This window comes from Anopheles moucheti, chromosome 2 (assembly GCF_943734755.1).
Source record: "Anopheles moucheti chromosome 2, idAnoMoucSN_F20_07, whole genome shotgun sequence".
In the NCBI taxonomy this organism is placed as follows: Eukaryota; Metazoa; Arthropoda; class Insecta; order Diptera; family Culicidae; genus Anopheles; species Anopheles moucheti.
Genome location: NC_069140.1, coordinates 10724160 through 10736618, shown reverse-complemented (window position 1 = coordinate 10736618; position 12459 = coordinate 10724160). Strand labels below are relative to the sequence as shown.

General features: G+C 43.3%; 1 protein-coding gene across 1 annotated transcript; it reads right to left on the bottom strand.

Moving 5' to 3' along the window:
- Positions 1–4154: 4154 nt before the first annotated feature.
- LOC128297351 (uncharacterized) lies at positions 4155–11474 on the bottom strand. The gene is made up of 4 exons (XM_053032978.1): positions 10672–11474; positions 8740–8977; positions 5667–5752; positions 4155–5602 (listed from the first exon to the last, which is right to left on the bottom strand). The coding sequence occupies exons 1-4, from the start codon at positions 11186–11188 to the stop codon at positions 4986–4988; spliced, it is 1458 nt and encodes a 485-aa protein (XP_052888938.1). The 5' UTR covers positions 11189–11474; the 3' UTR covers positions 4155–4985.
- Positions 11475–12459: the final 985 nt, after the last annotated feature.

Genomic DNA, 12459 nt, shown 5'->3' with positions numbered 1-12459 from the left:
GGTAACTTGTGCGTTGTTTTGACTATCATGCCATATGAATATATTACACAAATAGTCATTTCGTCAAGAATAAGACCAATAGGGACAATGGGAACAATATTATAAAAGAATGTTTGCAATCCTGCAGACCCGGGTGGATGAGATACAGCATCATGAGTACACCTGCCTGTGTAATAGGGCAGTGCACTCCTTTCTTTCAAATAAAAGCTTGCCTCGTGCAATCGCAGTGCTAAAACACGCTACCTGCAAAACATACATGTATTTCATTTCATTCTATTTTAATCCAACAATTGTGTGCATTGATATAGCTAATGTTGGTAACTTGTGCGTTGTTTTGGCTGTTATGCCATATGAATATATTACACAAATAGTCATTTCGTCAAGAATAAGACCAATAGGGACAAATGGAACAATATTATAAAAGAATGTTTGCAATCCTGCAGACGCGGGTGGATGAGATACAGCATCATGAGTACACCTGCCTGTGTAATAGGGCAGTGCACTCCTTTCTTTCAAATAAAAGCTTGCCTCGTGCAATCGCAGTGCTAAAACACGCTACCTGCAAAACATACATGTATTTCATTTCATTCTATTTTAATCCAACAATTGTGTGCATTGATATAGCTAATGTTGGTAACTTGTGCGTTGTTTTGGCTGTTATGCCATATGAATATATTACACAAATAGTCATTTCGTCAAGAATAAGACCAATAGGGACAAATGGAACAATATTATAAAAGAATGTTTGCAATCCTGCAGACCCGGGTGGAAGAGATACAGCCCCATGAGTACATCTGCCTGTGTAATAGGGCAGTGCACTCCTTTCTTTCAAATAAAAGCTTGCCTCGTGCAATCGCAGTGCTAAAACACGCTACCTGCAAAACGTACATGTATTTGATTTCATTTCTATTGTAATCCAACACCTGCGTGCATTGATATAGCTGATGTTGGTAACTTGTGCGTTGTTTTGGTTGTTATGCCATATGAATATATTACACAAATAGTCATTTCGTCAAGAATAAGACCAATAGGGACAAAGGGAACAATATTATAAAAGAATGTTTGCAATCCTGCAGACCCGGGTGGATGTGATACAGCCTCATGAGTACACCTGGCTGTGTAATAGGGCAGTGCACTCCTTTCTTTCAAATAAAAGCTTGCCTCGTGCAATCGCAGTGCTAAAACACGCTACCTGCAAAACATACATGTATTTCATTTCATTCTATTTTAATCCAACAATTGTGTGCATTGATATAGCTAATGTTGGTAACTTGTGCGTTGTTTTGGCTGTTATGCCATATGAATATATTACACAAATAGTCATTTCGTCAAGAATAAGACCAATAGGGACAATGGGAACAATATTATAAAAGAATGTTTGCAATCCTGCAGACCCGGGTGGAAGAGATACAGCCTCATGAGTACACCTGGCTGTGTAATAGGGCAGTGCACTCCTTTCTTTCAAATAAAAGCTTGCCTCGTGCAACCGCAGTGCTAAAACACGCTACCTGCAAAACGTACATGTATTTCATTTCATTTCTATTGTAATCCAACACCTGCGTGCATTGATATAGCTGATGTTGGTAACTTGTGCGTTGTTTTGGCTGTTATGCCATATGAATATATTACACAAATAGTCATTTCGTCAAGAATAAGACCAATAGGGACAAAGGGAACAATATTATAAAAGAATGTTTGCAATCCTGCAGACCCGGGTGGATGAGATACAGCATCATGAGTACACCTGCCTGTGTAATAGGGCAGTGCACTTCTTTCTTTCAAATAAAAGCTTGCCTCGTGCAATCGCAGTGCTAAAACACGCTACCTGCAAAACATACATGTATTTCATTTCATTCTATTTTAATCCAACAATTGTGTGCATTGATATAGCTAATGTTGGTAACTTGTGCGTTGTTTTGGCTGTTATGCCATATGAATATATTACACAAATAGTCATTTCGTCAAGAATAAGACCAATAGGGACAAATGGAACAATATTATAAAAGAATGTTTGCAATCCTGCAGACCCGGGTGGAAGAGATACAGCCTCATGAGTACACCTGGCTGTGTAATAGGGCAGTGCACTCCTTTCTTTCAAATAAAAGCTTGCCTCGTGCAACCGCAGTGCTAAAACATGCTACCTGCAAAACGTACAAGTATTTCATTTCATTTCTATTGTAATCCAACACCTGTGTGCATTGATATAGCTGATGTTGGTAACTTGTGCGTTGTTTTGACTATCATGCCATATGAATATATTACACAAATAGTCATTTCGTCAAGAATAAGACCAATAGGGACAATGGGAACAATATTATAAAAGAATGTTTGCAATCCTGCAGACCCGGTGGAAGAGATACAGCCTCATGAGTACACCTGCGCCTGTGTAATAGGGCAGTGCACTCCTTTCTTTCAAATAAAAGCTTGCCTCGTGCAATCGCAGTGCTAAAACACGCTACCTGCAAAACGTACATGTATTTAACTTCATTTCTACTTTAATCCAACACCTGTGTGCATTGATATAGCTGATGTTGGTAACTTGTGCGTTGTTTTGGCTGTTATGCCATATGAATAAACTACACAAATAGTCATTTCGTCAAGAATAAGACCAATAGGGCCAAATAGAATGATATTATAAAAGAATGTGTGCAATCCTGCAGACCCGGGTGGAAGAGATACAGCCCCATGAGTACATCTGCCTGTGTAATAGGGCAGTGCACTCCTTTCTTTCAAATAAAAGCTTGCCTCGTGCAATCGCAGTGCTAAAACACGCTACCTGCAAAACGTACATGTATTTCATTTCAATTCTATTTTAATTCAACAACTGTGTGCATTGCTATTGCTGATTTTGGTAACTTGTGCGTTGTTTTGACTATCATGCCATATGATTATATTACACAAATAGTCATTTCGTCAAGAATAAAACCAATAGGGACAAATGGAATGATATTATAAAAGAATGTTTGCAATCCTGCAGACCCGGTGGAAGAGATACAGCCTCATGAGTATACCTGCCTGTGTAATAGGGCAGTGCACTCCTTTCTTTCAAATAAAAGCTTGCCTCGTGCAATCGCAGTGCTAAAACACGCTACCTGCAAAACGTACATGTATTTCATTTCATTTCTATTTTAAGACAACTCCTGTGTGCTTTGATATAGCTGATGTTGGTAACTTGTGCGTTGTTTTGGCTGTTATGCCATATGATTATATTACACAAATAGTTATTTCGTCAAGAATAAGACCAATAGGGACAAAGGGAACAATATTATAAAAGAATGTTTGCAATCCTGCAGACTCGGTGGAAGAGATACAGCATCATGATTATATCTGCCTGTGTAATAGGGCAGTGCACTCCTTTCTTTCAAATAAAAGCTTGCCTCGTGCAATCGCAGTGCTAAAACACGCTACCTGCAAAACGTATACGTATTTTCATTCACAGCCTTTAGTGCGACAAAAGCTACACAAACAGTACCATCAGCTACACAAATTCAACATATAAAAACAGATTCGGACTGGGAGGGTTGATGGCGTTTAGAGAAACTATTCCGACAAAAAAGCATAGCGATGTGGTGCTGGAATTATCGCTGGGTGTGTCTACACAGGAATAAGGCAACACAGTTGTAGTTCGGGATCCTTTCCTCGTTCTTGTTCATACCAGCTTTCCTGTTCAAAAACACAATCATTCTGTAGAAGGATCTTTCAAGCCGTCTGTTTCACTGCTTGCGATCCTTTTTAGAATCGGTATCAGCTCATGAAGGTGATGCAGCTACTCAATGTATTTGGATAGTTTCGGAAAAGTGTTCTGAATGATATTTCTATCAAGAAAACAACCGTATTTTAAAATAATATCGACAAAAACACGTTGAGTTGGGTTGGGTCGTTGAGTAAGACTGGACACACAGAGGCAAAAGCGCCTGAACATATGCAATACGCACACCACAAAATTTTGTGAAGTACAGTAGCGCCATCTATGTATCCGAAGGTACACTAGTTTGAACACACCAGCAGTTCGGGAGCATTTACGCGAGATGGCGCTCGTTGTCAACGGTGAGATCAATGAGCATCAATCACAAGGGATAACACAAGTTTTCAATTAAATTATACACACTAATTTAAAGCAGAAACAAAAACGTTACAATTTCTTAGCATTGGTGATTGACAGGTTTGTATTTCTATTCCATAAAAATAACATAATCTATCCATTCCTAGCCACAATGGCGAAACAACATTTAGATCCAGCTGGGCAGCTGCGATTGAGTAAAACTTACAGTAGTTCTAAAAACTAATCGTACCTTTCGCAGGTCGATTATTGTATAAAATCGGATCTAACTTGTCTCTCCTCTTAGTTCGACACGAAGGTGATCTATAAAATTGTTATGCTTTCAAGGTACACAAATACGCACCGCGCAAGTGCCTACAGTATCGTCCATATCGACGCACTCCACGTCCATAACTAAGCACAGCTACAATAAATACTCTCCTTAAACATTTATCACTCGTTGTCCGCGAATGGGCGTTTGAGCACGTTCACCCCATCCTCGTAGCAGTATCTGCCTTTCTGCTCTTGTTTTCTTACCAATAAAATGGGGCAAATTTGAGGCAAACAAAATTTGTACAAAGTGCTGTGCAGCTAGCGTAGTCAGCACATGGGCGTGATGGATTGTCACTCGTTCATTAAAATAATCTCAACATAATTCGGGTGCTAAGTGTAAAACTGATCTCGCTTCTACTTAATACGCGATGGAAACAACTTCAGCCTTCTCAATTGTAAAATCCGTCAAACAAGCCCGCTCCGCTTTACGGCAGGATTCGTTTCCGTTTTCGATAGTACAGCTATTTCTTTAACAAAAAAATATCAAACATCGAATGATCCTTTCCATGGTGCGTACATCAACCTCAACCCTCTGAACGTATCGCAAAACCGCCGATACGTCGAGCGTTTAGCGTGGTCATCTCCGTACATCGTCAACCGCTGGCCACCATGATCAAACCAGCGTGGACAGTTCGTGCGGCGAGTTGGCACTCGTAACATTGCTCATGTCCAGATTGTTGTTATTGTTCGCCCCGCTACCGGGCATGCCGGGACTGACCGAACCCGACGCGTCCCGGTTCAACAGCGAACCGATGACCTTCGGCGTCGGTGGCGTGGCCGTGGCAGCACGCACCCCCGCATACGGTGGCGGAACGTAGGAATGGTTGAAGCTGATGTGCGAATGGTTCCCGGACAGCGGCGTTACCGGCGTTAGCTGCGTGATCGGTGTCGTGTGGCTCGCCTGCGAGTTGTGTGTGAGTGGCGTGTGGTTGTGGTTGCTGTACACGTGGTTCAGACTGATGTGATGATGAGCGCCCGATGCATGCCCGTTCTGGTACTGGTGTGCCGCGGCAGCCGCGGCCGCCGTTGCTGATATCGTGCTTATCTGGGGCGAAAGCGTTAGGTTCAGGTTGAGCGGTGTCTGCCGGACACTGATCGTCTTTTCCCGCTGCCACACGAACACGTTATGGACCATAGCGCCGCCGCAAAACACGATCCCGACACCGATCAGTATGCTCGTCACGATGGCCGGTGTCGAGTGGAACTGGGTGAATGTATACAGGATGATACCTACAACGGGAAGATGCATATTATCGTCAAAAAATAGAGTCATTTTGAGGGGATCATTACTTACCGGTTAAAAATATTGGTATCGAAATGAAAAATCCACCAACGGCACACACGCGACTAACGCTGGACTTCTGTAAGTACTTGTTGCCTCTGAAAAAACATACGAAGAAGAAGGAATTAATGTAATGATTAGACTCTTGCAAACACCTTTTTCAAGTGATACGGCTCTATTACTCCCAATAAACTACTATTATAACGATTAATCCAAATATACGACTTGTAAGTATTTGAAGAAGAAACTTTCCCTTACATTAGAAAGATTTCCCTAGATTGCACTTTCCCTAGTCGCATCAGCTTCTCTGCAGGATGGATGCACCTCATTGATTTATCTATAATTAAATCAACCCCCAAATGCGCTCCCAACACGGCCACTACCTCCCATCTTCTTAATCGATCTCATCCCGTTCCGAACCGTTTAGCTAATGAATCAATAAAATCCCAACACGCTCAGCAAACGAACACAAAACGTGTTCGCACTACCCGAATGTGCTAATAATACATGAAACGGTCGAAGCCCTAGAGTTACACCCAAGCCAAGAAGTCCAAAGAAAATGCACTGCCCGATATAGTGCGTGTGCACGGTGTGGAATGTTTCACCATCCACCACCATGTGGCGTACACGGCTAGGGACATAAACATGGCCTCTAAACAAAGCTGGCGGCTAAATCCGACCGAATGGATCTGGTAGGTATTAGCCGGATTAGCCTTGCATTTGGTACCGCTCTCCACTATCAAGGTAATGCAACAATGCAACACACATTTTGCACAAAGGAATCGCAAACCCAATCAAACCAGCAGTACGTAATACCTGCAATGGGAATGGGTAATCGAATTAATATGTGTCCCGTGGAATGGTAATACCATGTTAAAGGAATCAAATATGTCAAACTTCGAGGACACTTATGTAAGCTTGATGCCAAATCCTTTTGAAATGCTAAACTTTATGCGTGTTGTTGATGTAGGTCGCTTTAACCTTTTGTTTAGTGAACCAATTGGCCGTCTTAAAGCTTCAACGCTGTTTTCAACAGATTTTCATACGAAACGATCTTGAACGATCGATCTCAATTTCTAATCATCTACCATTCGAATCAAAAATACAAGGCCCAAAAGCTAAAGCGCCAAAGACCCATCAGTCTAATCTGGCGTAACATCTTCATATGCGCGATCGCTAAATGCCTATCGCTGCGTACCGACCACAAACACCTCCAATATCTTCCATCTGCACGCTCAGGTGTTGCCTGCACATGGTTTTAAATTTAGGTTTTGCTTCAAAAGAAGAAAAGAATTCCCTCACCGAAAAGCCCTCCTTCCAACCCATCCAAAGTGTGTGCAAGCTTAAGAAGACTCCCAGGGGTTCCCTTGGGAGCCGCTCATTAAAGATTACAATCGCGAACCAAAATAAGAAATAAAAAAAAAAAACGCCAACCAAAACGGTACTTTCGCTGGCCGGTGTAACGCGTACTGGTAATAAATTAAAAATTTCATTCCCCAGTCTCGATCTTCCGGTTGTGAAGCGTGGAACGGGGTGTGGGGTTGGGCCGACCCGTGTGGTTAAGCAGATAAAATTGTTCGATCGCTTGCACGGCTTGCAATTGGACGCGATGGTCGAGAGTATTTTTTTGGTAAGGAAGCAAAAAGAAGAAAACCCAAACACATCAAACAACAACATACGCTGGGAAAATGAGCATGCACAATAGCATGCGGTTTAAGCTAGTAGTTTAACTACTATTACAGTACGTAACATAATTATAAGCTTCCTTGTGGGGTTTTAAGAAAAGAAGAGGCAATTGAAGAGGTAGTGAAAATTGAAGTTTTGTGATGTTAAACAGAATAAAAAAATACATTTTTAAATCGTGTTTACATACTACTACGCACATTATTGCATTTTCTTCCAGAGGTTTAAAATTGCTCCATGCAACATAATTATAAGAACACTTACAAAAGAGGATATTATTAACATGAAATACTGCTTTAAGAATAATTGTGAATTCTTTACATTTCTCTTTCGATCATGTAGGCCTTGCCATGTGAAATCCGAACATGAGAAACGAATAAAAAATCTGTCAGAACTGTGGATGTTCGAGGTCATTATAAATATTCGGCTATCAAACCCACGAACGGGGTAGTGAACAACTTCGTTTTACTCAGTGTAAATGCAAAAAATATAATTTTTAACCATCTCTTAAATTTGTTCTGTTATTACCAAACACTAGTAAACGTATATTTATGTTACGAACTGTAGCAGAGAAATTAGATTCAGCAGTAATGTTAACCTTGTTCGTTAGTGCGTTTCTCCCCTTGATTTTGCCAACAATACTCCACCCGACGCTCTAGCTATATGCTTACTTACAGCAAACAAAATTCAAAATAGTCCTAAAACTGTCCCTTTCATGACGTTCTAGACATTCTACTCACCCCCTGGACGGTGGACGTTTCGTTAGCAAAAAGGTGCATTAACCGTCACCAGGACAACGGGTGTAATTTGTGACTCGCTTTCTTCTAGCCTTCATTCGTGCGTTTTTGTTTTCACGGTTCGATGAACATTTTCCGTTACACAAAAAAAAAACACACGCAAGAGTGCACCACGTGCACCCGTCAAAGTGTTTGCCGTACGAAGGTCTCACCTTACCATGTTCGAATGGAAACCAACGAAAAACTACCCTTCTGTGTGTGCTGTTTGAAGAATAACAGAACCAGCAAGTGAATCGCACTCTAAAAAACTGCTACTGATCGAACCCTGGAAGGCTATGGCGAAGCGGTCGTAGCACGTGTTTGATGTATTATTTTTATGGTTATATCAACGAGCTGACCCGAGGTGCATGACTCAAAAACGATATCCCTTTTGTCCGGGAACAGGACCAACGGACTCAATAAAACCGATCCTTTTCCCCCTCCCGAGTGGTCTAAGTTATGTGCTTACATTCGCTCTCCTACCATCCTACCGATACCGGAACCCACCGTCAAGAGGGTCGAATGATTATATTCTTTATAACGAAAAACGAAAAAAAAAACGAAGGAAACAAAACACTCTCCCCTAAATACGCACCCCCTTTCAGGTCAGGTGTGTAACAACTTACCTTCCGGTCGTGGCAGGTGCGCGGACCAGCTTGACGGCGAACAGGAACTGAATGGCACACACCAGCAGGCAGCACAGGTTCAGCGACAGCGACAGTGCGCACAGGGCCAGCGTCACGTCGTACACGATGGCGTAATCCTCCAGCACGGCCGGTCCGATGGTCGGTGGCGGTGGATCCCGTCCACCGGGTGAAATTTTCAGCAAAAATATCAACGAAAGCAATGCCAACAGTAGGGACACTGTGTGTGTGTTAAAGCGCCGCGTAAGGACGATCCGCGTGGTTTCATTCAACCGAGATGATTGGTAGGGATGGCAGCATTACATCAAGCACATGAAATAAGATAGAGAAAAAATATGAATGAGTTTCGTTTGGCGGGCTCGGGGCTAGGGTCTAGGTTTGTCCTCATCTATTCATTCTATTAAAAAAAACACCAAGTCACATCTTTAAATGTTCGGTCCCGCGTACAACAACCATCGGCGCAACCATAAACCAATTAGCTCGAACGGAATCTAGCAGGCTCTGTGGGAACAAGCTAACGTCAGTACGAGGAGTTGGAAATGGAAAAGCAAACAAAATCTCAAATGAAGGATCTTTCTACATCCAATAATTGGTGGTAATTGATTCGGCAGCTTGTAAGCTGGACGGTTAGAAATTCTTTCAATTATTGAACAACGTTCCTAAATGCCCTTTTTCGAGTTGGATTGCATTAGTTGAGAAGGCGGGAAAAGATTACTCGAAATGGACAACATTAAAAAATACATTCTCTCTATCGCAGTGTTAAAGTTTTTTCAAGACCTGTCATACCTGATAATCATAAGCAAGCTCACCGTGTATGAATTAATGTAAAATGTGCTTACTTGAAAAGTCAGGATGTAATTTTTTAAATATAAACCAGTTTCCTTCCCGCTTTCAACCTACACTGCACTGTGCGCAATGAGCGGTTATTGTGGTGTAGGAGTTTGATGTGAAATATTGACAGTTGTATACCATATTTAGAAGACGTGTCCTTGCATTTTGCACTATTCTACACACTTGCTGCGTCAAAATGTAGGAATGCTCTGGAATAGTGTGGGAGTTTACTGAGTGTTCTTTTATGATGTAGAGCTATATTATTAATATTACAAATTGGAATACGAGTTGAGTAAATCAAACTCTTCCTAGCTCTGCGAGGCACTGCTAACACCTGTTTCCAATACACTTCTTTCCAATACAATCCAATAAAATCTAATGTTGGATGTTCCGTGATGAAGTAGGCTGAGAGTTGAAGAGTAATTCATATGTATCTTCAATGTGGAATCATCCAAAGAATGAACGAATCTCAAAAGATTCATGAATTGTCACAGATTCCTTCGATTCCAACCGAAACACATTCTCGTAGTTCCACGAATCCTTGGAGATTCATGAAAGTCCCTTAAACTGAACGATTAAAACAGATACAAAACCCAATAAACAAACTTCCCCCACTTCACAAGTAAAGTAACATTCCAAAACCGATCGTTCATTCTTGAACGCCCATCACATTTGCATTGTGACTAGACAAACATCGTACACAATTGGAAGATCGACTGGGAATTAATGAAATAAACAGTTGTGTGCTTAAGGCACGTAGAGTCTCCCGATCCTCAGTGACACAACAAAGTGTTGTACTACAATCTAAAACTATACGCCTGATTTCCACTTTCGTGTGTGCTCACACATGTTTCACCAAAAATAGCAATCACTCACAAAAAAAAACCCTTTAATTTAGCTTGGGAAATCTTCCTGGTGGCGCTGGGCACCGTAGCCACCGACAGTATGAGTCAGCTATTCCTGGAACGAACATCTGGATCATCGCGGTCCAACATGTTGCAACGGAATGAATTCTTCTCTCACCACAAAAAAGTGACGTCATCACCACCGAATGATACAACCGGGCAGAGGATACACACTTACCCAAACACAGCAGCCCAAGGCTGGTCAATGCTTCCCGGGCGCCTAACCGGTCCTTGTTCATGTTGATCGTGCTGCTGAGGATGTTGTTATTCGTCGTCGAGTTGTTGTGATTGAACCCGGCCAAACCGATCGGACCTCCACCACCTCCGCCGCCTCCGCCAACTCCACCGATCGCTCCGTTCCCCAGTGCGACCGACAGTCCGCTGAGGGCGGATGCGTTGTGTAGGAGGTTGTTGCTGTTGTTGTTGTTGTTGCCGGTCCCATTGCCGGTGGACGGCGTTATGAAGGAGGATGAGAGCAGTGTCCGTCCCGGTGGTCCACCGTTCATGTGCTTCGTGCCGACCGCACCGATCGGACCGGTGTTGGTCGAGTTGACCGTGGCGGCCGAGCTGGCCGACACGGTGGACACGTTTAGCGGTGGTATGGGACGACCGAGACCACCACCACCACCGGCCGTACCCCGTATCGAACGATTTTGGCCCGTCGTTACGGGCCCGGTATGGATGTGTTTTAGCATTGAACATGTAATGGATCGGTCCGTCCGGCCGCTCGAAAGTAGTGGCGCCCGCTCCACCCTCTCGCACACTCGTTGTTGGGCCTCGTTGCGGCCTACCGCAAACACATCACTTTTGCGATGTCACGCACGCACATTAAACCCGACGACATGGCGATCCTACGATATCCGGACCGTAACTAAACCGGCGGATGGAATCAAAGCACAAAAATAGCACACTCTGTCACAGCAAGCTATCTACACACGTGTTTTTCTCCGGATGATCGCATAACCATTGATCTCTCGATCAACAACCGGACAGGTGGCCTTGAGCGCTTGACATTTCTAATGCCGTGCGGCACACTCACTTCAACAACACAAACGCCTGTTCACTGCTCTGTATTAAAATTTACTGATGTTAAGATTTCACGCCCAATCACGATGGCATAGCAGAATAAAGCACAAGAATTTGATTAAATTCACCAATGAAGCAGCACGCAATAAATGCGTAGCGTCGCGGAACCGATCGAAGTGACGTTTTTTCTTTACCTCTGCTACATAGCAGCAAAAAGAGCGCGCGTATGTGTGTGAGAGACGGAACACACGCACTCGAACGCAGGGAAACACCTTAGCAATTGCCGATTGGAATGGTCGGAAGATCGTAACGGAACTTTTGGTTCTGCACTGCAAACACTCAACTGACTCTGTCACTGTTGAAACTTATTGGGAATTTCACCGAACAGGAGCTACCGGTCACCCAAATCACACTGCAATCGAACACTATGAAACACAGCATCCCAGTGTGACAAACTCGGAACTTTTATCGACAACGCTCACACACATACACACTTGAGGCACGATCGTTTCAACGCATCCGATCTATTCACGTAAGAGCATCATTACACGAATTGGTAGATCGGCACACATTTTAATCACGATGTGTTAATAAATGCTACTAACCATGCACAACACTTCCAACTGTTCTGGTCTGCGTTCAAACCACCGTTTCGTCGACCGCGCCGCTGCCAATAGTCCGCCCGATCGAGTACCGCAGCATTGGTAAATGCACCACGTCACAGAAGCGTTGCCGGAGCAACGGCGATCGAACCGCAACAAGCGAACACGTTCGAAGGGAGTCTGAACGACGACGACGATCACCACCACGACACACAGCAGCGACGAACTGGTTCTGGGTCTCTCGCGAGAGCTTCTTCTCACGGCGGCTACGACAGAGAGTGTGGGGAGTCGCGCTGTTCCCCCAGTTGAATGGAAATGGGATCGCTGTTTCCCGCAGC

What these genes read in the sequence shown, in the direction of transcription:
- LOC128297351 (XM_053032978.1), bottom strand. Translation starts at nt 11,188, where the DNA reads ATGCTAAAACACATCCATACCGGGCCCGTAACGACGGGCCAAAATCGT. An exon ending in GCACCTGCCACGACCGGAAG is followed by an intron (nt 5,753 to 8,739) that starts GTAAGTTGTTAC and finishes ATGTTTTTTCAG; the next exon opens with AGGCAACAAGTACTTACAGA. An exon ending in GATACCAATATTTTTAACCG is followed by an intron (nt 5,603 to 5,666) that starts GTAAGTAATGAT and finishes TTCCCGTTGTAG; the next exon opens with GTATCATCCTGTATACATTC.